Genomic DNA, 23,379 nt, shown 5'->3' with positions numbered 1-23,379 from the left:
TTGACATTTGATCAATACTATATTATATTAAATTTAATGCAAGAGGTGGAATGTCGTAGACCAGAGCCTTAATGATCAAAAGTGGTCTGAGTCACGCCTCTAAAAAAAAGTCATGGCAGAGGAAAAGTGTGATGAGAGACATAGAACAAACATTTCAATTTACTGCAACATAGGAAACAGTGTGGCTGCTTGGTACAGTATTTTAACTTATCACAAGTTTTTTTTTTCTAAATTCCAGCCTATGTAGAAATCAATAGGTGTCAGAATTTGTTCAAAGGGTGAGTGGTTTTGCTATTTTAGTTTCATTGTACTTTGGCTAAGTTTTGTTTTTACTTATTTGATAGTTAAGAATTTTAGAATGAGCTGAGAGGGGTTTATTCACATTGCATTGTTCCCTATTGTAAAAATTACACCTTTGAAGTCAACCAGCATCTTGAAACTCGGTCCGATTTGGGGTTTATACTGCATTAGGTACCCAATCAGAGAACCAATGTAAAGGGTGTCAAATTCTGCCTTAATGTGTTTTTTTCTAAGTTGGTAGGTTATTAAGTTCCAAACTAGTGCTTGGGTGGGTTTTCTCGCACGTGCAGGACACTAAATTAGCCATAGGTGTTAATGTGATTGTGAAATGTTGCCAAAATGTGCTGTGATTGACTGACAACCAGTACAGGGTGTCCTCCAACTATCAAAGTCAGCCGGGACAGGCTCCCTCTCATCTGTCACCCTATTGCAGACACGGACCACATCCGGCCCACCCCCAGCCTGCACATTGATCATAAAGTCAAAAGTAAGACATACAGTATGCTGTGCTTTTATTTTGAGAGTTATGCTTTTATTAAATGTGCAAATGTGAATGCTAGCTCAAAGCAAGCAAGGAAGCGTGCAAGAGCTCCGACTTGTCTGCAGTGTTGCCAACTTAGCGACTTTTTATGTTATTGAACAACTTTTCCGACCCCTCCACCATCTTTTTAGAATAGCAAACATAACTGGTCTTAATTTTATTCATTAAAAAAAATAGAGTTGAGGTTAGCATGTTGGCTTGGCCCTCGATAAGCGTTTAGGTTCATGTGGCTCTTTTGCAAAATGAATTGCCCACCCCTGTTCTAATGGATGGTTTTCTCCAGATTCAAACTATTATGCCAAAACCATTGTATTGAGCTCACTGTGCAAGTCTACCTCATGATGTCTTTTGTAGGAAAAAAATAAGTCCATAGCCTGCGGGCTTTAAAATTAAGTCCTTTATTGTTTTTCTGATTAAGTACAATGGATTCAAAGTTATACCAGTAAAATAAATAAAACACTTGGTCAGGGAGGGAAGAAAGTCTATTTGGCCTACTTAATTATAAAAAGGAACAAATGGAGGAGTGACTTCAAGTTTCCTTGTGACAGCAAAGTCCAATGCTGCTTCAATATATTTACATGTAACAAACTGAAGAGTGAACAAGCTGGTAATGCTGTGAATTGTCACAAAAAGTGTGAGAATTGTCAGCATGCACACAGCTAGAACCAACCACACAGGTGGGAAGAAGGGGAATATGGAGGAGGAGAGTGTAGGTGGCGGGGAGTATTGGGGGTCCGCTTACATCGGGAAGCACCGGGTTGTTTACAACCATTTGCCCAACCACAGAAATATGGCACAGTAAGAAAAAGTTTCATTTAAACTAAACTGAATCTCGTAACAACGATGAGCGTTTTGTGTGTGTGTGTGTGTGTGTTTGTTTTTCCTTCTTGGCGGTGTCACATCTTGTATGCAATGAGAGGCCATCGTCATGTGAGCTCAGGAAACATCTGGAGAAGAAAGGCAGATGAACTCAAGAGTCAGAAAGCAGATGTGTAACTGGGGCAGAAATGTGGGAACGGTGCATGGAGAGCACTCACAGCTTGCGGGTTGTTCACCGAATCGTCGCATTAGCTGGTCGTGCGTGAACTTCACGAAGGTGTCGTATTGTTCTGTAGTGGCAAACAATACAAAGCGGTCAGCGAGAGCAAAAGCGCCACACACATAGGCATGTCTGCCTGTGCACAGTGCTCTCCTCTATGCTACAGCAGAACATAAATTGCATTTGGAGCAACAAGGATATAAGAACGATGTGAAAAAAATAATGTGGATGCACACACTTTGTTTCTTAATGTTTGCCAAGGTATCAGATTGGGACTTGGTATGGATACTTAAAACCAAAGACTCCAATACCAAAAAAGTGTAAATGGCACATCCCTACTATACATGTAGCAAAAATGTCTTTTGCTTTTGTCTTTGGCATTTAATTTAATAAATGAGCCTTTGGGGTTTATTCTACATGTTTTTATTTAGGTATCGGCCAGAAGGACGTTTCAACAGTCATGTAGGAGGTGTGGTCCTTTTAGTGCAGGTCATCTAGCAGCAGCCAATAAAATGCGCCACCAGATGACGTCGCTTCAAAGCGACGAGTTAGCGTGTTTGATTTTTTTCCCCTGCTTTTGTCATTTAAATCAGCCCGAAACGTAATGCTAGGTAAGAAGTATTTTCCTTTTTTGGTTCATATATGTATGAGAAAAATATACACAGTATATATTTTTTAAGAATTAAAAAAATTGTACACTATACAAACTGGTTTAATACTTGCCAACAGGAATCCAAGCCACAAATCCACTTTAGAAGTGACAAACAAGGCATCCTAGCTTCATTTAATTAGGGTGACGATGAATCTAACTTTAGAAGCGGTATTACGCACTGAGCTTATTGTAATTCAGTCTGTCACTGATATACCTGTATTTCATTTGTGGAAGATCGTTGTTTTTAAAATATTTTCGGGGAACTTTTACTACACAATACATTTTTTTTTTTTAATCTTGCACACAAGTAATACATACATACTGAAAGCCACCCTGAAAACTAATAAAAACTACATTTGAAAAACAAAACTCAACTAGAATGAACATTCAAAAACTATTATGCAAGTAATACACAGAAACTTCTTGTGGAATGCTGAGAAATCAAGGAAATCCAGTTGTTCATACAACATTGTGTAAAGGTTTTGCGATAACCCCAATATTTAACCTGGACCTGCCAAGGCCAAACTGATGACAAATCCTGGTGTGTTCATTAGCAGGCTACTTGCCATTTTAACTCTAGGGTGCACGAAAGGCTGCCATAGTGACTCAAATGGTGAAAATAAATTCATCCTTACCCAGAACCTCACTTAAATTGAACGTGTGGAAGCTGCAAAAATAGCTAATATTTTAATTTGTTTTCTTACCTGTAAAGCTCTAGGAAAATCAGCAGTCACTAATTATGCACAACTGGCCTTGTCCCATTTGCATCAATGTTTGTCGGATTATTAACATTTTTTTTTTCAATGTTCTGTGGAACAGACACAGGGGTGACATGTACCGACCTGCCAGTTTGGATGTCATGGTCTCCTCGTACTCCTCTCGCACCTTCTCTTCTCTTTCTTTCAGCAGGCGTTCACAGATCATCCCAACTTGTTTGAGGGTAAATAGTGGCTGCTCCTTCCTTGATGGGGAAACGCCTCCAGAGGGCGTTGCTGCAAAAGCCAAGCAAGCATCTCCATGGTGAGTCAATCTCCAGTGAATAAAAAGAAACAACTACAACATTGTATTCCTTTAAGATGTAATTAAGTAACGCAAACCTTTACTAGTATAATATTGATAATATTACATCTGACCAGACACGGATTGCTGTAATTTTACATGACAGACTATACAATCACTGGCCAACTTTAGGGGGAAAACAAACAAATAAAAATATGCTCATGCAGTCATCGGGCGGTCTACATGGCAATGACTGCACTGTCATTGGACCACTTTTAATCACGATTCATGTCGGGTAGCCACATGTCAGTGACTATTACTTGTCCACTTTTTTTTTACACTGTTCATTCATTGGTTAATCGACACAGCCATGATTTTACTCTGTCACTGACTAGCCTTTTCAGTCACTGTTCATGCAGTCAAACATTTACAAGTCAATGATTGTACCTTTATTTGCTCACTTTTTAACACTGTTCATGCAGTCATTCTCTCATTAGATTTTCATGACTATACTAACACAGAAATAAACACTTCATACGCTTTATTATGATTGTATAGAATTGATGTGGAAATCAGGCCTTCTAAAGTAATCGGCATTAATAAATGTGCAGTTTTGGAGCTGTTGCCTTGTTAATGGCCATATGGGTGTTAAACTCATTGTTTTGGTTAATACTACATCACAATTCAGTGACAATAATATTATGACATAAGTACTTTAAAATGGCTGTGCATTGTAATGTTTTACACTTTGCAAGTAAAACTGTCTTGGGTGAATGTTGACCAACCTGACATGGTGGACTGGGACTGAGATGGAGGAGATTCCGGAGAGCAGCAGCACTCAGGCGACTGGTAGCCTCCTGCTTCTAGATGCTTCCTCTTTTGTATGCGTTTGTACTCCTGCTTGATGCTGTGGAGGATTTGTTCTGGGAGGGGAAACAAAAGAACGTTTGACAAAAGACATCATTGTCTTAACGAGGCTGAACAACAGGTTGCTCAGGCCTGTGGGCTCCAACTTTGCTAGTTCGTAGGAAGATTACCTGCGCTCAGTCTGGATGACGTCTCTCCGAACGGCGAGGGCTCCATATTCAGATACTTCCTGGGGGACGGGGACGACGGAGACACGGGCATACATCTTCGTCTTTTGGGGGAAGCTGGACTCATGAGCGGATCGAAATCCATGGTCCTTTTCAGGGTAGCTCCGCACGCCATTGCTTTAAACTGATCAAAAAGGAGGAAGAGGTGTCAAACCAACCCCCAAATGAAGAGAAGATATTGTCAGACGTTTACAGTCCTAAGGTTATGGATTCGTCATCACAGGCAGCTACTGTCATGGTGAAATTCTGTACCTCAAACCACACTGCGCCGCTTATCCGGCACATGATAATCATGTTGCGCAGCTGAGCCTTTAAATTAGTGCTAACCAGCTAACGTTAGCTCATGGCGCTAGCTACTAATAACAGAAAACAAAGCAAATGGTGGCGTTAGCTGCCAGTTTATAAATTAAATATAATGTCTTACCTTTTAAATGAGGGTGTCTTGTATAGTAGTTGAAGTGTCTTTTAAAAGTTGCTTCCTAAAAAAAAGTTGCGGAAGCTCGCAGCCCAGCAGCGGGCTGACTGCCGTTAAAGATAGCGGAGCTAGCTTTAGCAGACGCGACACGGCTCGGCTGCTTGTTTTCGATACGAAGCTATCGGCTTCCTGACGTCACGTGTGACCTCACTGCAATGCATGCTGGGGCTTGTAGTAAAGACCACACAAAGGCGGATGACACACGCCGTCTATAGTAACGTCCTTAAAAGAGCTGACGTGAACAGTTCGTGTTTTTTCGGTGTTTTTCACGACATCATAGGCTAAACGGCTTTAAAGTCACCTGCCTGACCGGACCACGTTGGAATAAAAATGAAAACGAGGCGTATTTGGTTGTTTCCACAAGAGGTCAGTATGAAACAACTTTAAAATGTAACAATTAAAACGAAGCTGTCAACTATACGCACAATGCAAAAATAAATGAATAAATAAATAAATAAAGAATTTGAGAAGAGGGTATCTACTTTTTTCACGGCGCTGTATATGGGTCATTTTCATATAATTTATTCTATAACGCGAAATTCATACACTACTCAATTTCATTTTGAATATTAATTACAATAATTACTGCTAAGAGTATTTGAATGATTGGCCGCTGTTATCATTCAAAAGGTAATAATTGTATCTCAGGAACAAAATTGTTCTAAAGTAATATTTTTCAAGCTTTTATTGCCGTTATATTTCCCAAATGAAGTTTCATGATTTCCAACGTGTTTTTTTTTTTTTTTTTTTTTTTTTGGAAGATGTTAATCAAGATTTGGGACTTAACATGCTTGTGGATATTCTCATTCATCCAGGCCATTTCTTTCTCAGGACATTGAGTCGATCGCAACTGGACTGCTTTGTTTGTCTTAAAACGTTTCGGCTCTCATCCGAGAAGGCTTCATCAGAACATGCAACAAATGCTTGGTTATAGGACAGACCAGCATGAGTTAAACCCACCTATATATGCTCCAAGTTAGAGGCATGTCCCACCACCAGACGTGGAAGTTATGAGTTTTTTGAAATTAATTATTATAAATATTATTTTAATTTTTTGTTTGATTTTCAAATGGTCATTCAAATGGTCAAATGAAAATTCATAATTTTCAAATGGTCATGTATATCAGTCTAGCTGTCTTTACTGTTAAGTCCACTGGAGGGAGCCTCATTATGTTGTTGTAATACAGTACACCAGAGGGGTCTGTGATGTGAAATGCTAGGTTGTGGCAAACATTTTGCATTTGCACAATAGTAGACAGCATAATAACCCGGTCATCTGGGATAGGCTCCAAAACGATATGGATGGATGAATGGATGGATGGGTGGATGGATGGATGGATAAAATAACATGAAACTATTAATGTTCTGGCTTTCAGTATTTCCTAATACAGTACTTGTGATATAGCTTATGGATTATTGCTGGCACGACAGTTGTCAGTGCTTCTTGCCTTATAGTTCTGAAGTTTGAGGTTCAAATGCTGGCTCTTACCTTGTTGAATTTGCATGTTGTTCCTGAACTTGTGTAGCTTGTGGGTGCTCTGTTTTGCTCCCACATTGCCCAAAGACATGCTTCTTGGGTTAATTGAAGACTCTAAATTGTCTTTAGGTGTGACTGAGAATGTAAATGTTTGTCTTAGTTTTTCTTCTGTGATCCTAATGAGGACAAGCACTCAAGAAAATTGATTATTTCTGTCTCTTTGACATACAGAAATGCATGAATTATTTGTTAATTAGATGCATTACGTGTTTGGTGGCATTTCATGGTTTTATTATGAAAAGACAATTTCATGATATGAAAAATACACATTTACTGAAGATAGAATGGTACTACAGATGCTTGATATCAATATGGCAGTGTTTGTTTGCCACACAATGTTTTACAAGCACACTGAACATTCCTGTAAGAGATGCAAATACTTTCTGCTCTCAAAAAAAGCCAAACATGTTTCACAGTTTTAGCTTAGCAAAACACACACTGGAATTGTACAGTAAACAACTGAGGAGTGGTGAGTGCCAAACATCACAAACATTTTACATAACCACCCACGGCTGCTTTCAAGTCACAGATGCTACTTTGTATCTAGTTTAGAAGTGCAGTTTTCCACTGGATATTTTGGAAGTACTGTACTACGGCCACACTATTGCTAATGCTATTTTATGATGTTGTGGGGAACATAAAGCCCATGGGTCATAGACTTTACAGCACTGATCCTGCACGCCAAGCAGTTCTAAAAACAAGAGCACAAAAACTTTTTACCCACGAATGCTCATAATAAATAAATAAATAAATGAATAAATAAATACGCATTTGCCTTTCGTCTGAAGTTAGCTGGGATAGTCTCTAGCAGCACAGGACCGTGACCCTGAACAGGACAAACGGAAGAGAAAATGCATGGCTTGATGAATAAAATATTTGTTCATCAATTTACTATGGCCTAGGAGAACTTTATAAAAATGTAATGGCTTTCTGGCAGGAAAATTCTTTCCCACACCTGTGGTATGCAGTATCAAACATGGTCACCCCTAAACTGTTTAAGACTGAAACCTGGACAACAAAGCACATTTCATTATTCATAAGGAAGAAACTGCACAAACTTAAGGGGATCCAATAAAATTAATTGACTAATTTTCAGAAAAGGAGGCAAAATTAATGCAACAAATTTCACAGGACTCTTTAGAATGCTTGCTGGGCCAGATCAAAGAATGGAAGAGTCAGTATGTACTTTGCCCACCCCTTGTTTAGATCGTGCAGGTTTACGTAAGACAACAGCTTCAGAGTTCATCTTCAAAGGCAAACGTCCATCTTATGTTGGAATTACAAGTCACTCTTTGGCACGCTCCAGTCAAAATCAAATGCACAAGGAGCTGCAGCCTATCCTACACAATATTCATGACACACTAGGCCCACAGTCAGAAGGCGTTCACACTGAATCCGCACCAGAAGTTGCATCTGTCACTCCAGAAATATAAACTTGGGCCACTTTCACTCGGCTGTTCGCACCACTGCCTCCGCTATCTTTGGCCCTTACGCTCCTGCTGTTCCAATCGCTCTCCCCGCTGTTATCCAGAGGCTGCGCGTTTCCCCGACACAGGCGGCAGATGTTGCCGAAAGCTCTGCGCAGGTCTTTGCTCCTCATGGCGTAGATGACGGGGTTGACGGTGGAGTTGAGCAGGCACAGCATGCTGCAGAAGGCGAACACGGTCTTGATGAAGTCGTCCACTTTCCCCAAGAGGTCGTAAACCATGATGGCCAGGAGCGGCCCCCAGCAGATGATGAGGGCCACCAAGATGAGCACGAGCGTCTTGGCCAGACGAAGGTCCATGCGGGCCTGCTCGGGTCTCACTGTCTGAACTTTGGTGCCCTCCGCCGTGTAGACGATGATGCTCCTCTGGGAGGTGCGGCTCAGCATGCGCACAGCGTGGTGGTGCGACTTCCACAGGATGAACATGTAGGCGTAGATGATGAAGAGCAGCAGGACGCTCGTCATCCCGATCCAGAACATCAGGTACCTCTGGTCGATGAGGGGGAAAATGTCCGAGCAGACAGAGTTGAGGCGCTTGCAGTTCCAGCCCAGCAGGGGCAGCAGCGCGAACACTGTGGACACGCTCCACATGAGACTGAAGGCCGCGACCGCTTTGCTCTTGGTCACGATGCGCTTGTACGCCATGGGCCTGTGGATGGAGATGTAGCGGTCGATGGCTGTGAGGAAGAGGCTGCCCACGGAGGCGGTGAAGGAAGCAATGACGCCAGCCAGTTTGAAGAGGAAAACCTCAGGGCTGTCTTTCCTGTGGAGGACGTGGAAGTCCAAGAAGCTGTAAACGAAAATGATGCTGCCGATGAGGTCCGCCACAGCCAGGCTTCCTATGAAGTGGTAGGACGGCCGTGATCGCAGCGTCTGTGAATACAGGATGACGCACAACACCATCAAGTTCTCCAGCACTGTGAACGTACCCAACGTAAGGGCCAAGATGGCGATGGCCAGCTGCTGGCCAGGAGTCAGGATCATAAAGCACTCCATGTTGTCCACAAAGTTCTCCCCGCACTGCGCCGCCATTCCATCAGTCTCATTAGTCAGCGGAATGTCTGATATGTTGGTGGGGAAAATGGGCGTGAGGGTGCTGTAAATGACCTTGTTTGTGTTACTAATGGATGCAGAGTGCATTTTTTCAGAGCGGAATCCGGGCTTGGTGGAACTGTCATCATAGATGGCGTCGTTGGAGCCCAGGTAGGGCGCGATCGTCGTCAGCGCGCTCATGGTGGCACCCGACAGCCTGTGCAGCTTCATGACTGAGAGGTGGCGCTAGAGAGGGTCAGTGGACTGGTGTGCAGAAAGTCTAAAAAGACAATATAGAGGGTTATTTCTCTTTTCTCTCTAGAGCAGTGGTTCTCGAACCTTTTATACCAAGTACTGCCTCAAGAAAAGACTCTCCAAATACCACTATAATGGCCAACATTAAAATACAATAGCGCAGTAAGCCCAGCTGCTCATGAGTAATTTAAAGTTTTGATGTAGTTTTATTATAAGCCACAGTAATTGATGCACAGCTTGAACATCACACGGCCGCACAATCGGGAATTTTACATCATCCGTGGAGATCTTGCAGTTCCTTTTAAATGTATTTTGAGTGCGCTGATCTCATGGATGGACTCCAGCGAATTCTTCCACCATGTAGTACACTTGTGTTGTTAATTTAAAGGGAACGAGGGACGCCACATCATTGGATGGCAAACAATCAGTTGTGTTCCTTCCCACAACCACGCAAACGTCCCTTTCTAGCTGAGCATGTCTAGAAAAATTCCAAAAGCAAGACAACTCCGCCCATACAGTTACAGACTGCGCTTGGCACAAAAATAGGGCCCCATGCGTTATCAAACTTAATACTGTAAGTCAATTGAAAAATAAAGACAAATATAGTTCGCTTTTAAATACGGTAAAATGGAAAACATTTTGTCATAAATTATTTCAAAACATTTTTCCAACTATGTGACCTAACAGTTGTACAAATGAATTGAAAATGACAAAGGGGAAAATTCAACAGGAAAAAAAACATGAACATAACCTAAAAGTTACTTTTTTTAACTATTTCTTTTGCAAAACTGGTTACACTTGGTTTGGGCAACAACAGTGAAAGGTTGGTGCTCTTTCCAATTCAGTGTCAATGTTAGAGTGCATTTGCAGTTTGTTTCAACAAAGACGCTGAGGTGAGCTATTAATATATTGCTTTATCTTATTTACTGTGTGAAAATGTCAAAATATTAGAAATTGCTCTCTCTTATGCAGTGCAGTGGTACACCACTCACTGCATTCTATAGCCACAGTCAGGAGCATATTGTTCAATGGATAACTCTCAAAACTGCCAAATTTTCTTGCTACATCTTTTGTATTTGACGTCATTAAAGTGTGTCCCTATAATGAATAGGTTGTGACTGTGACCTCGTAAATGCAAATGTGGCAGACAACGCAATCTGTCTAAGTGTTAAAAGATGCATGATGATGTCATTGTATTTACTGGGGTGAATCAGTGCATCAGTAAAGCTGACAGTCGAGCAGACAATAGTGAGAAAGTGAACAGTTGATGGCAAGGTTGCGCGGCCTCGGGGGAAATCACTGCATTAAGTATGTAGGACAGTCAAGGCTTGCTTATTAGTTAAAAGCAGGGCATTGAACATTTGGCTTTTTAATTCAATAATCATCGGTTTAATGAAGTGTCAAAATGTCCAAATAGCTATTTAGATTCTGGATGATTTCAATTAGTAGCAGACATGTTTTGCATAACAATATTGGATAGGTGCTGTATTGGCTTGTAATTAAACTTCCAAGGGGACTGGAAAATTCTTGTAATTTGGGATCAACTGACAAAAAATAGATTAATAGTTCACTTCTTAGGTAGGAGCAACATTATTGCTTGTCGTTCATTCCTTCCCTTAGACAAGTTTTTTTTTAATTTTTTTAAAACAATTATTTTTAATAACCACCTTGTGGGTTCAAGCTAACTTAAAGCTAATTAAGATAAGAGGTTTTTTTTTTACTGGCACATTCTTAATAGTTCCTATGGCACCTTGTTCATATGCTGCCTCATAATTTTATAAATGCTGCTTCAATTCAAAACATTATTTTTAAAATGTTTAAGGACTTTTTCAAAGCCTTATTGAGGTTACTCACTTACTTACATACTTAACTTATCACTTCAGTAATTAAAACATTGATCAAAATGCAAATGGAAATAAAAACAATAACATGCATCCACATACCTTAACTTGGCGCGTGTCCATGAGTCAACACAGATTTCCAGCATCTGCCTTAAATAAACATCTTCATCTCATTTTGTTGCTGCAACTTCAGCCCCAAAATAAGTCAATAAAAAAGCGACTTCCCGTGTTAGAATATGTTTTGTGATCACTTGCACGCTATTTTATCGCATGTTGACTGAGATGAGGATGTCGGCAAGAGTAAAAGCAGGCAGGCAGCCGGTGGGGGTGTGTGGGTGTGTGCGAGTGTGGGTGTCTCTTTTTTTGTATGCTGTGCGCTTGGTCACGTGGTATCACACGCACGTGAGGTGAATGCGCGTGCGTCCCCTCTCAGCTCACGAACCAAACCACCTCGTTATTAATAAATGAAGAGGGAGGCGACCACATGCTCACATACACTAAGAATTAGTGGAATTAGCAAAAACGTTGATGGCCGACTCTTTGTGCTATCTTGTGACTTAGCCTATGTATTGGGGACCCCCCCCGCCCCCCCCCCCACCTTTGATTTAATTAATATCTTTGTTATTAAAGTTGTGACTATAATGTAATATGGCATAGCTCATTGTGGCTTTCCTCAGAGAAGCATGAACAGTTTGGTAGCTCCAATTTTCTTTAAAGAGGAAGTCAACACAAAAATGTATTTACAAGAACCTTCTATGCAGCCCCACTAGTCTAAACATGGCATTCTGATTGATATTGTTTTTTGTGGAATATGAGTTAAGCAAAAAAAAAAACAAACACCTGTTCTTGTTCATCTCAGGGGGCGGCCATTGTGTCACTTTCTGTCAACTGAAAATGACATCACAGTTGCTCAGGGCTCAGATAACAACCAATCATGGCTCAGCTTCAGAAAAAAGGTGAGCTGTGATTGGTCATTACCTGAGCACTGAGCAATGGCCTATTCACCAAAACATAAGACACCGGTGTCACCGGCATGTTGCTAGCATAGAGCACTACAGAGTCTATGCAGAGTAATTCTCTGGTCGCGAATGTATCCGCCATATTTGATGTGGCAGCGCCCCCCTAAACTAATGTGCATTAACTTCCCTCAACTTCAAAACGCGACAACCTACAAACTGCACAAAGTTAAAGCCTTTTGTTCACCCATTAACACACACTGATTAGATTTGGGTAACAGATTGGCACCTGAAACACAGTATGTAGTTTTTAAATCTGATGATTATACACCTTTACACCCTCATTCAGCATACAGTATTTCAGTATTTATCACCGCATTAGCAGTGTGCCACTCATATAAACGTTAATATGAAAAAATAACATGCATTCCTCTGTATAATTGGTGTAGCTATTCAATTTATCAGTTAATTGGTTTTCATTTCATTTTTAGAGATGTAAATGTTCATTACATTTTTAACAATAATGTAATGTTATGTGGTAGGATCAGTGATTTAAAAAAAAATGTTATCACTCCAACATATGTTTTACTGAGCACGATTTTATGACTTGACTTATGACTTGCTTGAACCAAGTAATGACTTGACTTGCTTGAAATTTGGTGGCGACTCGACTTGATTTTATTATATAATTATGTTTATGTAAATGTCCATGTATTCTTGTTTTATTTAATCATATCTAATTTGAGCACAAACTGATTTTTTTTTTTTTCTTTTTTTACTGGTTTGGAGAAATCGTTTGGTTATATTGCTTACTATATATTGTGGTGTCCATTTTGACTGGTCTCATACAGTATGGGCGAGGGAGACAAATTTGGGTTCCATAAAAGGTATTCAGAGTATAATATTGTGACTACCTAACTGAGTTTAACCTGTACCTGAACCAGATCTGGCCAAATGACTGTTGATGTGGAATAAGACATGTATCATATTCTGATGGATGTGGAAGCTGATTTTTGTATTTTTTTTTTTTTACTTAGTTAGGATTGTAATTGAAAGTAACAAGTCAAGTAAAAGTGAGTTTAGAATACATCAACATTTGTTTGATTGTCCATACAACATGTGTTCATGACGGCCTTTGGAAGAAAAGGTTCCCGAGCCTTGTTAACATTAAGAGCCATTTCTCCTTTCCTTTTCTGTCGTATGCAGCTGCACAATTATTTCCACTATTCTCTCTCAGCAGTGCTACAGCCCAAATTACATGGCTGTTGTTGTGGAAAGTACATGCCATTTGGCCGCACAACAAAGTGGCAAAACAATTAATGCGCTGGCATGTAAGCCTGCAGAATGGCCCATCTCTTGTGATACTCCATTAAAAAAAAAAAAAAAAATCAAATAGTCAAACAGAATCATTGTGTTAATTGAAGATATAGGCAAATCAGAATTCCGCAAATCACATTGCTCTTGTCTTGAGTTGAGTACGACTGTGCTTTGGCTCGGAAAACACAATCTATCATACCAAAAGCAGCGGGCAGACATCCACCATAATAATTAGCATCATTATTTCAGTCAGGGCGAGATATTTTCAACACAATGCTGTCTGGCAAATGACAAAAGGCTTGTGATGCTCTTACATTGACTGCTCTGAGAAGTGGACACCATTATTTTAATTTTAGTTTTCCTCTGCCAGTGAATGCGCCAAGCAGCTTAGCAAAATTGATTTTGGTATCTGATTTGATATTGATCTGTTGTTTGAGTGCTTTCATACATTTTCAAGTTTTTCCCCAAGATAAAAAAAAAAGGATTTCGGTGTTAATTCTACGATATTTTCATGAGCTATTGTACAACCACAAGATCATTCTTGCAGATGAGTGATTATATGCAATCAGTGCTGGAAATGTGTTTCCACTCAGCATGTTACCAGATGACATACTAAGGTAGGCGGGCTGTCTCTGATGTGTGCTTGACGAGGTTGCATAGTTGGTGAGAGGGAGTGTGAGGAGGAAAAAAGATGCTGTCACCGTGACCTGCCGCCTCCCCAGATGGAAAGAAAGGTCTGTTTAAAAACTGAAATTGGCCACCACCAGATGCGCAAACATTTTATTGGGCGTTATCTTAAAGCGGAAGTCAACTCAAACATATATTTTTTTAAAGAGTAAGTTCTACCACCAATCACGAACAAGCAGTGCAAGTGAGAGCTCTATATAGGCTAAGCAGCGTGTTGGCATAAAAGGCTCCCAATCAAACAAGCGGCTCATCCAAGGCACATAACATTTCCAGATTGCAATCAGACAATCGGAGCGTTCATTGAATTTGAACAGAAAGAGTGACTCATTGCCGATATTTGAACAGAAAGAACCCTGTTCACAGCCTGGTCAATCACGTAAAAAATCTGCCCCCCAAGCAACAACAACATACTATTGTTCCTCGCTGCAAAAACTAGACCAAAGACGGACCACAGACGAAAGACGGATTAAATACATAGTCTTACGACTTTGCTTAGTCCGTCTATTTTTCATTTTTTTCCATCATTTGTCAACCGTCAGCAACGGGCACCCGTCATAAGCGGATAGAAATACCGGTCCGTCACAGACGGAATGCCCAGCTCTGCTGATTAATATTTGACAAATATTAATATTTGTGTTTGTGGAATATGAGTTAAGCAGCAAAATCCACCCTATATATTTCATCATAGAAGCCAAGTTATCATTCATCATTTCTTATGAACGTATCTTATCGTATTCTATTTATCACGCCAATACGCATTTTAAACAGAGCTGCTGTTAACTAATCAAACCATATATCTAAGAGTAGAGTGGTGGATTTTCTCACATTGTAGAGTGGCCAGTGGGAAGAAAGCATCCCCTTCATGCACCATTTAGTCACATTAAGCTCTAGTTTATCTGATCTGAACACAGAGGTGATCACAAAGACTTAGCATGCGGTTCAGTGGACGCTCTTTGGCAGAAACGCTATGCAAATGAGCGCTGCAGGCACACACGCGAACACACGCACACACACAGGCCTCTAAATCAAGCTGGTCCCTCACATATTTGGGATGATATTGGCACCAAGAGCTAATGATCTCGGGACATAATGATCTCCACGTTTGCCTGTAAGGAAATGAACTCATGAAATGATCAGGAAACTCAGCACAAGTGGGGACTTGAACGTGCGCGCCCCGATGGGCTACAAGGGTCGGTCTCCCCGTGCCAGAGCCACAGTGCAATTCGTTTGGCCTGGGCGCAGGTGCAGAGCTTCCCAGACTGACAAGAAACCCGGGTCTGACAACAGTGACGCAATCATGGCTTTACCTGGAACCACTCGTCTCTTTTCTGTCAGCTGGATGACAATGTGAAATGGAGGTGTGTTTTTTTTTTTTTTTTTCACCTCACTGTTGTTTAGGCTCATTGTCTGCATTTTCCTGTCCTTTGATTGGTTTAGCTATTTTATCCCTCTGATTGGTTGAGATTGATTTACAGGGGAGGCAGATGTCGAACATGATCGTCACAGAGTCGGGCATTTTACTAAAAATTGAGCGTCTATTATTGATCATCCGTCTGCACCGTGGGTATGCTTCTGTCGTCCGTCATTCGCCTTTTTTTCCGTCAGGAAAAAAAATAGTACCCGTCTATAGGTCGGTCCGCCTCTAATTTTAAACGGCCGTCCGTCGACGTGTCCGACTAATCGGACTGCTTGTTTCAACCCTGATACTGACTTTAATACCCACTGAAGGCTGAGGTCTGAAATACATCGCTCCACGCTGGTATCACCAAATAGACACCTCCCATCCATTTGCATTTCAGTAAATAAATGACACCAGGTTGTCTTTCTGATCATAATTGTTCCAGTAGACTATGTCATGATCACTCCACAATGTTGTGTGTGTCCATGTGACTTAATTGTTCTGCTTAGTCTGCCATGTCGCTTCATTTCTTCATGAAAGTCACACTTATTTATTTTTTTCTTCACTGTACTGGTAATATTATTTCAATATTACCCCCAAAATGTGTTTTTTTTAACGTGGTACAAAAAAAGGCCTCCCTCTAATAGACATCTTTCCACAACTACAGTTTGGTAGATAATTGCCCCAGCCAGTATTTGTGGAAATATGGTGCTTATGAAGAAAAATCATGCATTAAAGTCTTCTTTGTTTCCCATCTTGAAAACACAGCACATCCATCATTGTCAAGTTGTTTTGTATTCCACTCCTTTTGCTTTGCTGAAATTGTGTTACTATGGCACAACAATGACTTCAAAATTGCTTTGGGATTGTGCTTCCTTGTGTTTGGCCGGTAATTACTAGAGGTAAAGAGTAGTAGTACTGACACAGCCTACTGATTGTGTTCGACATTTATTTATTTCACATCCTTTGAACAGTTTTGAACAGCAGAGTTAACCTTAAAATTGAGGAGATACAATAAATGTTTTGTCACTGCAGATTCTATGTAGTGTTTATGTTTGTGTACTGGCCCTCTGCTGGCATAAACATGATCAGAAACACTGACTTACCCTTGTAACCTACATTCCAGTAGTGCTGATTGATGTAATGTGAACATCCATCCATCCATTATCTATACCGCTTATCCTCACAAGTGTCGCGGGGCATGCTGGAGCCTATCCCAGCTGTCTTCGGGCAATAGGCGGGGGACACCCCGAATTGGTTGTCAGTCAATCGCAAGGCAAACAGAGACAAACATCCGCACTCACAATCACACCTAGGGGCAATTTAGAGTGTCCAATCAACTTACCATGCATGTTTTTGGAATGTGGGAGGAAACCGGAGTTCCCGGAGAAAACCCACGCAGGCACGGGGAGAACATGCAAGCTCCACACAGGGAGGCCGGAGCCGGGATCGAACCCACGACCTCTGAACTGTGAGGCGGACGTGCTAATCAGTCGACCACCGTGCCGCCCTAATGTAAACAATATATTGGAAATTCAAATTTGCATTTTTCCATCCTCACGTTGGAAAGCAAAACTTGTTGCATTGCAATCAGTACACATAAATACATTTAAAAATCAGCATATCTACTGAGTATGAGTATTTTATTGAACATTTGTATTTTTTTATCATGTGATGAATGGATGTGGATTGTGAACTGTTGTAAATGCTGTTATATTGCGTTTTTGCATTGTATTAATGTTAATGTTTTCTATAATTGTGATGTGATAGTGGTGGTATTAGGAGATTAAGATTAAGTCGGCTAAATTTGCACCGAAACCTCAGGTGTGTCCTGTGGCACCATGCTGGCTCTAACAGGTCAGTTTGGTACTACGAAGCCAGCAGGTTTGAGATGGAGGCTCGTGATTGTTGATGTTGTCCACTGTATTCTCACGTCTTCCTCTTTGCTGATTGGTTGAGGAAAATCACAGTCTTGGACTATCTCATTAAAGTGGGAAATCAACCCAAACATATTTTTTTCAAGAATTCGTTCCCAGCAGGCCCACTAGTTGAAACACGGCATTCTGATTCATATTGCGTTTGTGGAATATGAGGTTTGCAGCAAAATCCATTCGTTTTTACGAAATCACAACTACTCAGGGCTCAGGTAACGACCAATCACGGCTCAGCTTCAGAAAACAGGTCAGCCGTGATTGGTCGATACCTGAGCCCTGAGTAGTTGTGATGTCATTCTCAGTCGACAGAAGTGACAAAATGGCCACCCCCAGAGATGGCTAAAATCGAGTGGATTAACTCTTATTCCACATACGCAATATTTATCAGAATGCCTTGTTTCAACTAATAGGCTTGCATAGAACATATTCCTGTAAACAATGTTTGGGTTGACTTCCCCTCGTTAAGAAATGTGTGGTTTCCATTTTCACTTACCTCAGTATACAATGGAGCAAGTTCTGTTCCTATGGTGTTGATGGAAGTTAAATATGTACATAAGGAACACACAGTCTATCACTAACATGTGCTTATGCAGTAATAAAGTCATGTTTTACACACAACATTAAAAATGACTTGTCTGTACACGGAAATATAACACACAGACATATTTCATTGTAATCCTTGTCAGGTAGGACTCAAACGTGGCCCTCCAAAAAGCAATCACAGCCATCTGTGCTTGAAATACATCGATGGCTGCGGTGCATAAACATCTCTATAGGCCGCCGGCCGCCAGCCATCGAGAGAAAATTGTCAAAGCGTGAGGGTCCCTGTACCCTGTACTTTACACCTACACCCCCTTCCCCCCATTAAACACATCCACATACTTCTTATCACTTCTCAGCTTGGGGCGTAATTGACTGCAGGCTGTCGCGTACGTGCCCTAAACTTCAATCCGTAGATATTATCCCCTGTGGTCCCAGCCCTGCATTACAGCTCATCACAGAAACGGCTTCTTATCTTCACTCCTCACCATCCAGCCTGACACGTGCTGTTATGAATATTTTTCTGCTTTATTCATAATATGCACATACAGTAGGCTGTGTCTGTGTGTGCCCATCGAGAAACACAGGCATACATTCGATCGACTTATTTTCTAATGAAAGGTCTTTCATATACTGCACACTGGTGTTGTGTTTGTGCAGAGTTGGCCCAAACCATAAGTGAACTAACTAACTAAGCACCTGCTTTGTGTGGGCTTAAGTAGTTTCGTAATTAAAAAACAAAACAAAAGCTAAACTAAAAAATAATCCATAGTTTTTCCACATTTTCACCTAGTTTTAAGACCCTTTGTTCAACATATTTATAGTTACATAAATATAATCTAGCCCTTGTCTGCGACAGCCAATCAACATTGAGAATGTAATCTTCACGTCACACCAGGCGTGGAGCCAGAACGTGGCTAATGGGTCGGCCTGGAAAAATCAAGGTGGGCCTGAATATTTCTCTCACTGAGCACAATCCTCCTGTACCAACACATCGTATATTCAAATAAAATGACAAGTGAATAATATGAAGTTCAGATCTTCCTTAGACATCCACGATTATGCCATTATAAATATTCAATAAAATAAAAATAAAAAATCACAACGAAACACAAATTCAAAAATAATTTCCTCATAATTTGCACAAAATTTAAAAGTACATATTTTTTTTCATGAATCTCACTGGGCGGGCAGTCTGTCAATCTGGGTGAGGCCGTGCACACCCAGGCCCACCCATGGCTCCACCCCTGCATCACACGCAGGCTCCGCACGAGCAAATGTCGCCAAACAAAGAAAAAATATCAAACAAAAACAAAAGACACACACAGAGTGGTGATCGGTAAAATAAAAACAGTATAGGGCACATGTCATCGCGTCTGTGGGACCGCAAGGTACTCAACACAGTTTTATTTTTATTTTTTTCCTTACTCGGCTGCGTGTCAGGAGTGCGACATCTGCATGTGACGCGGTACCGGTTAAGTCCGTTCTTGGCGCCGTTTGGCTGATTCGGACCGACTGGGACCACGTGGGTCAATTTAATATGCAGACGGGAACTTGGTGGCGGTTAGGCGATGCCCCGCTCTGGTTATCTCATTAACAAAAATATTTTTACAGTTTCCGTTATTTCATTAGTTTTCGCTAAGTATGATAACATTGGTACAGCTAATTCATTTTTAGTTGTTGTTGCTCTACAAATGATATGAACACATTGCTGTTGCTGTCGTTTTGGCGATGCAGATGTCATCACTGTACAACATGCAGTGTTTACAGGTTAGGCGTCAGCTCATTAGTGCGCTCCAGCGTTGTCTTTGCACAGGTTCAAACCCCCCGCTGTCAGATTGACAATCAGGTCAAGGGGCCATGACCACCAGAGTTGGAAGTGCATTGTTAAATCCTGATTGATTAATGGCATGTCACGCGGCAACACCTGTTCCCACATAGAAATCACAGCGCGGTATGTATTTGTTCTCGGATTATTCTCTCCTTTCTCCCCGAAGCATTGTGGTGAGAATCTCGCTTTGCTTTCATGTGAGGAAGGGGGATGAGTGTGGAAGTGAGGCTGTTTCAGTTATTTTCTTGATGTATATGAGCTTTGGTAGTCTGGGTCTGGATTTTGGAGATAGTCATTAAAATGCAGTGGAGGCTCCCAAGTCGAACACAATTTATTCTCTGACGCTGTTTGACTTCTGTTTTTATTGGATTCCAAAACCAAATGTTCCCATTTAGATTTTTATGGAGAACCATGCATTCAGGTATAGCACAGTGGATTAGAGGTTAGCACCTCTGGATCACTTAGTTGAAAGGTTTGAATCTCAGTTCAGTCCCTCCTGTGCTGATTTTGGAGCCTTTTCTCAAACCAAACTGAGGGTTGCTTAATGTTTTTGCCTTTTTTGTTTAGTGGTTTGCCATGAGATTTTTCTTTTGTAAAATGTCTGCTTTGGCTCAGTAAAAATTGGCGAATATTGATTTAAGGAATAAATGTTAGCTGTTCTTTTTCATCAGTTGCCCACAAACTCATTTTTGTCACAGGCCACATTGTGTTATGGTTTCCCTTTGAGGGCCGTTCCGACTGTGAATTCATCCAAAAGCATAATCATCTCATCCAACTGATGAATAACTATTTTTGAAATGAGTGTCATGAAAAACAATTTGTTCAACTCCTGTTCAACTTGTGGAGGTTTGTTAATAAAAATGCTTAGGATCTATCAATGTTATTAAAAGTGAAGACAATATGCAATTTAGGAACTCATTTTAGCAAGAAACATAAAGTAGATGCACATGATTTGCTTTCGCAGGCCACATAAAATGAGGTGGCGGGGCGGGGCGTACCTGGCCCCAGGGCCACCTATATCTCCTGCGCTTTAAATGATTATGTCTCAATTCCTCAAAAAATGCCTACCCATTATAAAACAATAAACACGACAACCACCTTCATTTAAACCAAGCGGCTCTTGTATTTGTTCCCATCAGTCGCAATCATCTAGTGTTGTTGATCCACATCAGTTCAAAAGGAGTACGGGAGGAATATTGAATGTGTTCATTATTCAGGGAGCACTATGAATCTGTGGCAATCACATTAGCAGATAAACAATCAGGGCCAAGGGAGACACCTACAAGTTCCCCACAGAGCGCTCCCAATTAACACTTCAGCTTTCTCCCTCTCGGTGTGGAAGGATGCGAGGCAAAGCAACACTCATTCATCCTCATGTCAGGTTGTTGTTTTTTTTAAAACACAGTCAACATGCAATTTAATTTGCATTAACGCTTTAATGAGTGTTATTGTTTTCAAGATTCGCTCCACGTCCTATCCAACGATAGTGTCATTGTCATTTGATGAAAGTGATTTTCTTGGGATAACGCTTCACTGTTAAAAGGATGACAGAGGTCTGCTTTCTCACTCTCTGCCTGCAGGCCTTCCAGTGCCACCATCCTCCATGTTTTATTTCACATGTACTTGTGGCAATTATCAGTTCTGAATGTATTTTTTTCCCTGGAGATTTTGACATGATGCTCACCGAGCGTAACATGTGGTACAGGATTACGGAAGGGTTAGTGTTAAAATTAGGGATTAAGGTTAGGATCAGGGTCTATGTTACGGTTAAGGGTTACGGGTACGGTTATTGGCTAGTGTTAAAATTGGGGATGAAAGATAAAGTAAGGGTATGGTTGGTGATTAGGATGGTCTTGGTCATTAAAGAAGGGTTAGTGTTAAAATTAGGGATTATAGTTGAGGTTAGGGTTCAGGGTTAGAGTTCGCGATTAAAATTGGGGTTAGGTTTTAAAGCAACTATTAGGGTAGGTTGGTGGTTGGGTGTAGGGTTGGATTGGTGTGAAAAGTATGGATTATGTTCACATTAGTATTAGTTTTAAGGTTAGGAATTGAGGTTGGAGTCGTTAGGGTTAGGATTTAGGACAGGGTTAGAAGTTTGGGATTGGGTTTAGTGTCGCATTGGACATAGGGTTGGATATGGTAGACGTTAGGGTTAGGGTTTGATGAAATCAGAGTTAATGGTTGGGGTTAGTGTTGAATCTAAAAATTCTGGGTGGGGTTAGGGATTAGGGTTGGGGTTAAGGATCGGTATGTTTGGTAAGGTTTAGTATTTAGGTTAATGAAACTGCCCCTCACCTCAATGAAGAGGAGAAATGTTTTCAGATACATGCTTCACTGTATTTCCATCTGTTTTGGGCCATCGAAAACCATGAGCACAAATGAACACTATCAGTTTCAAGAACAGGACCAAATTCAGTGAAATATGCAGTACAACTTATCTTTTTGTAAAAACAAAGAACAATTGCCTTGTTCCACTTGCCAAGGACACAATTCTTAATGTAGACTGTAGATTTGTTTCTTTGTTCTGTAGCTCACATGCAAAGATCTGAACATGATTATCGGAAGAATAAACAAATGCAACTAGATGAAAGCAAAGAACGTTTATCGTTAGTCAAGACGGTCATCATAGACATTATCTTGAGACTGCGTATTTATTTTTCCTTGCTTTGTGTACTGAAGCTCCTTTTTGTAAAGTGTTAGAGAGAACTAGTTTCTGCTTGAGACCCCTGGAGCCCAATTCTGTATCATGGCCTTGAAAGAGATTCGCTAATGGACCTTTTTGGTGTGGAAATGATAACAAGCGTGCAGCTCATTCAAAGGAGTGTTAGTGAAAGGTTATGGATTCGATTTGGGATTACTGATACAGTTTTGGTAATATTTAGTGTTAGGGGTTAGAGTTGAGGTAGGAGTTAGTGTTAAGGTCCTGATACACCAAAACGACGTTCACCAACGTCTTTATGATATTGTATACTCTTTTTAGGCATTGAAATCTTTGAATGTTCAACGGCATATTGGAACGAATTTGGTTATCTGTGTTGTGGTCGGATTTGTGTGTTGCTGAGTTGTGATGTTTACGAGGTTCATGAATGCATCGTACGGCAAGCGAGTGGAGCAGCGGAGAAAGAAGAGCGCAAGCAGTTGTACTTAGTTTAATTATCACGTTTTTATTAATCTATGTCTGACGGCGTGTTTCTGGAAGACGCTACGATATGATAAATCTCGCTATTTAAGTTTGACGTTTTTGCTCCCTCGTCTAAGAAACATTCACAGTCGGATGATGTCGTGCATGTTAGACGTGCTACAGTATCTGCAACATAGTTGCCAATCTCATGTAGCAATATCGGCACACAACCTTCGGACTTAACCACGTACCTTTCCCCATCGGCGATTTTAACAGGACATCCAGAATGTTCCCAAACAGGAGACCGCAGTGGACCTTCGAGCTCTGGCTCTTTTCTGGCTCT

The 23,379-nt window shown here is 40.9% G+C and overlaps 2 protein-coding genes across 2 annotated transcripts; both read right to left on the bottom strand.

Annotated features, from left to right (window-relative positions):
• Window positions 1–1,220: 1,220 nt before the first annotated feature.
• LOC147137586 (akirin-2-like) lies at window positions 1,221–5,280 on the bottom strand. The gene is made up of 6 exons (XM_086049590.1): window positions 5,050–5,280; window positions 4,569–4,749; window positions 4,317–4,454; window positions 3,375–3,524; window positions 1,879–1,950; window positions 1,221–1,788 (listed from the first exon to the last, which is right to left on the bottom strand). Exons 2-6 carry the CDS (start codon window positions 4,738–4,740, stop codon window positions 1,778–1,780), a joined length of 543 nt encoding a protein of 180 aa, XP_085905716.1. The 5' UTR covers window positions 4,741–4,749; window positions 5,050–5,280; the 3' UTR covers window positions 1,221–1,777.
• A 1,640-nt stretch (window positions 5,281–6,920) lies between these two features.
• LOC147137585 (cannabinoid receptor type 1B-like) lies at window positions 6,921–11,670 on the bottom strand. Its single transcript, XM_086049595.1, has 2 exons — window positions 11,354–11,670; window positions 6,921–9,435 (listed from the first exon to the last, which is right to left on the bottom strand). The coding sequence occupies exon 2, from the start codon at window positions 9,384–9,386 to the stop codon at window positions 8,022–8,024; it is 1,365 nt and encodes a 454-aa protein (XP_085905721.1). The 5' UTR covers window positions 9,387–9,435; window positions 11,354–11,670; the 3' UTR covers window positions 6,921–8,021.
• Between the last annotated feature and the right edge of the window lie 11,709 nt (window positions 11,671–23,379).

Source organism: Filicampus tigris, chromosome 13, assembly GCF_054856515.1.
Source record: "Filicampus tigris isolate MCC_2025a chromosome 13, RoL_Ftig_1.0, whole genome shotgun sequence".
Lineage (NCBI taxonomy): Eukaryota > Metazoa > Chordata > Actinopteri > Syngnathiformes > Syngnathidae > Filicampus > Filicampus tigris.
Note: the sequence above shows the minus strand (reverse complement) of the source record. Positions and strands in the feature narration are given on the sequence as shown.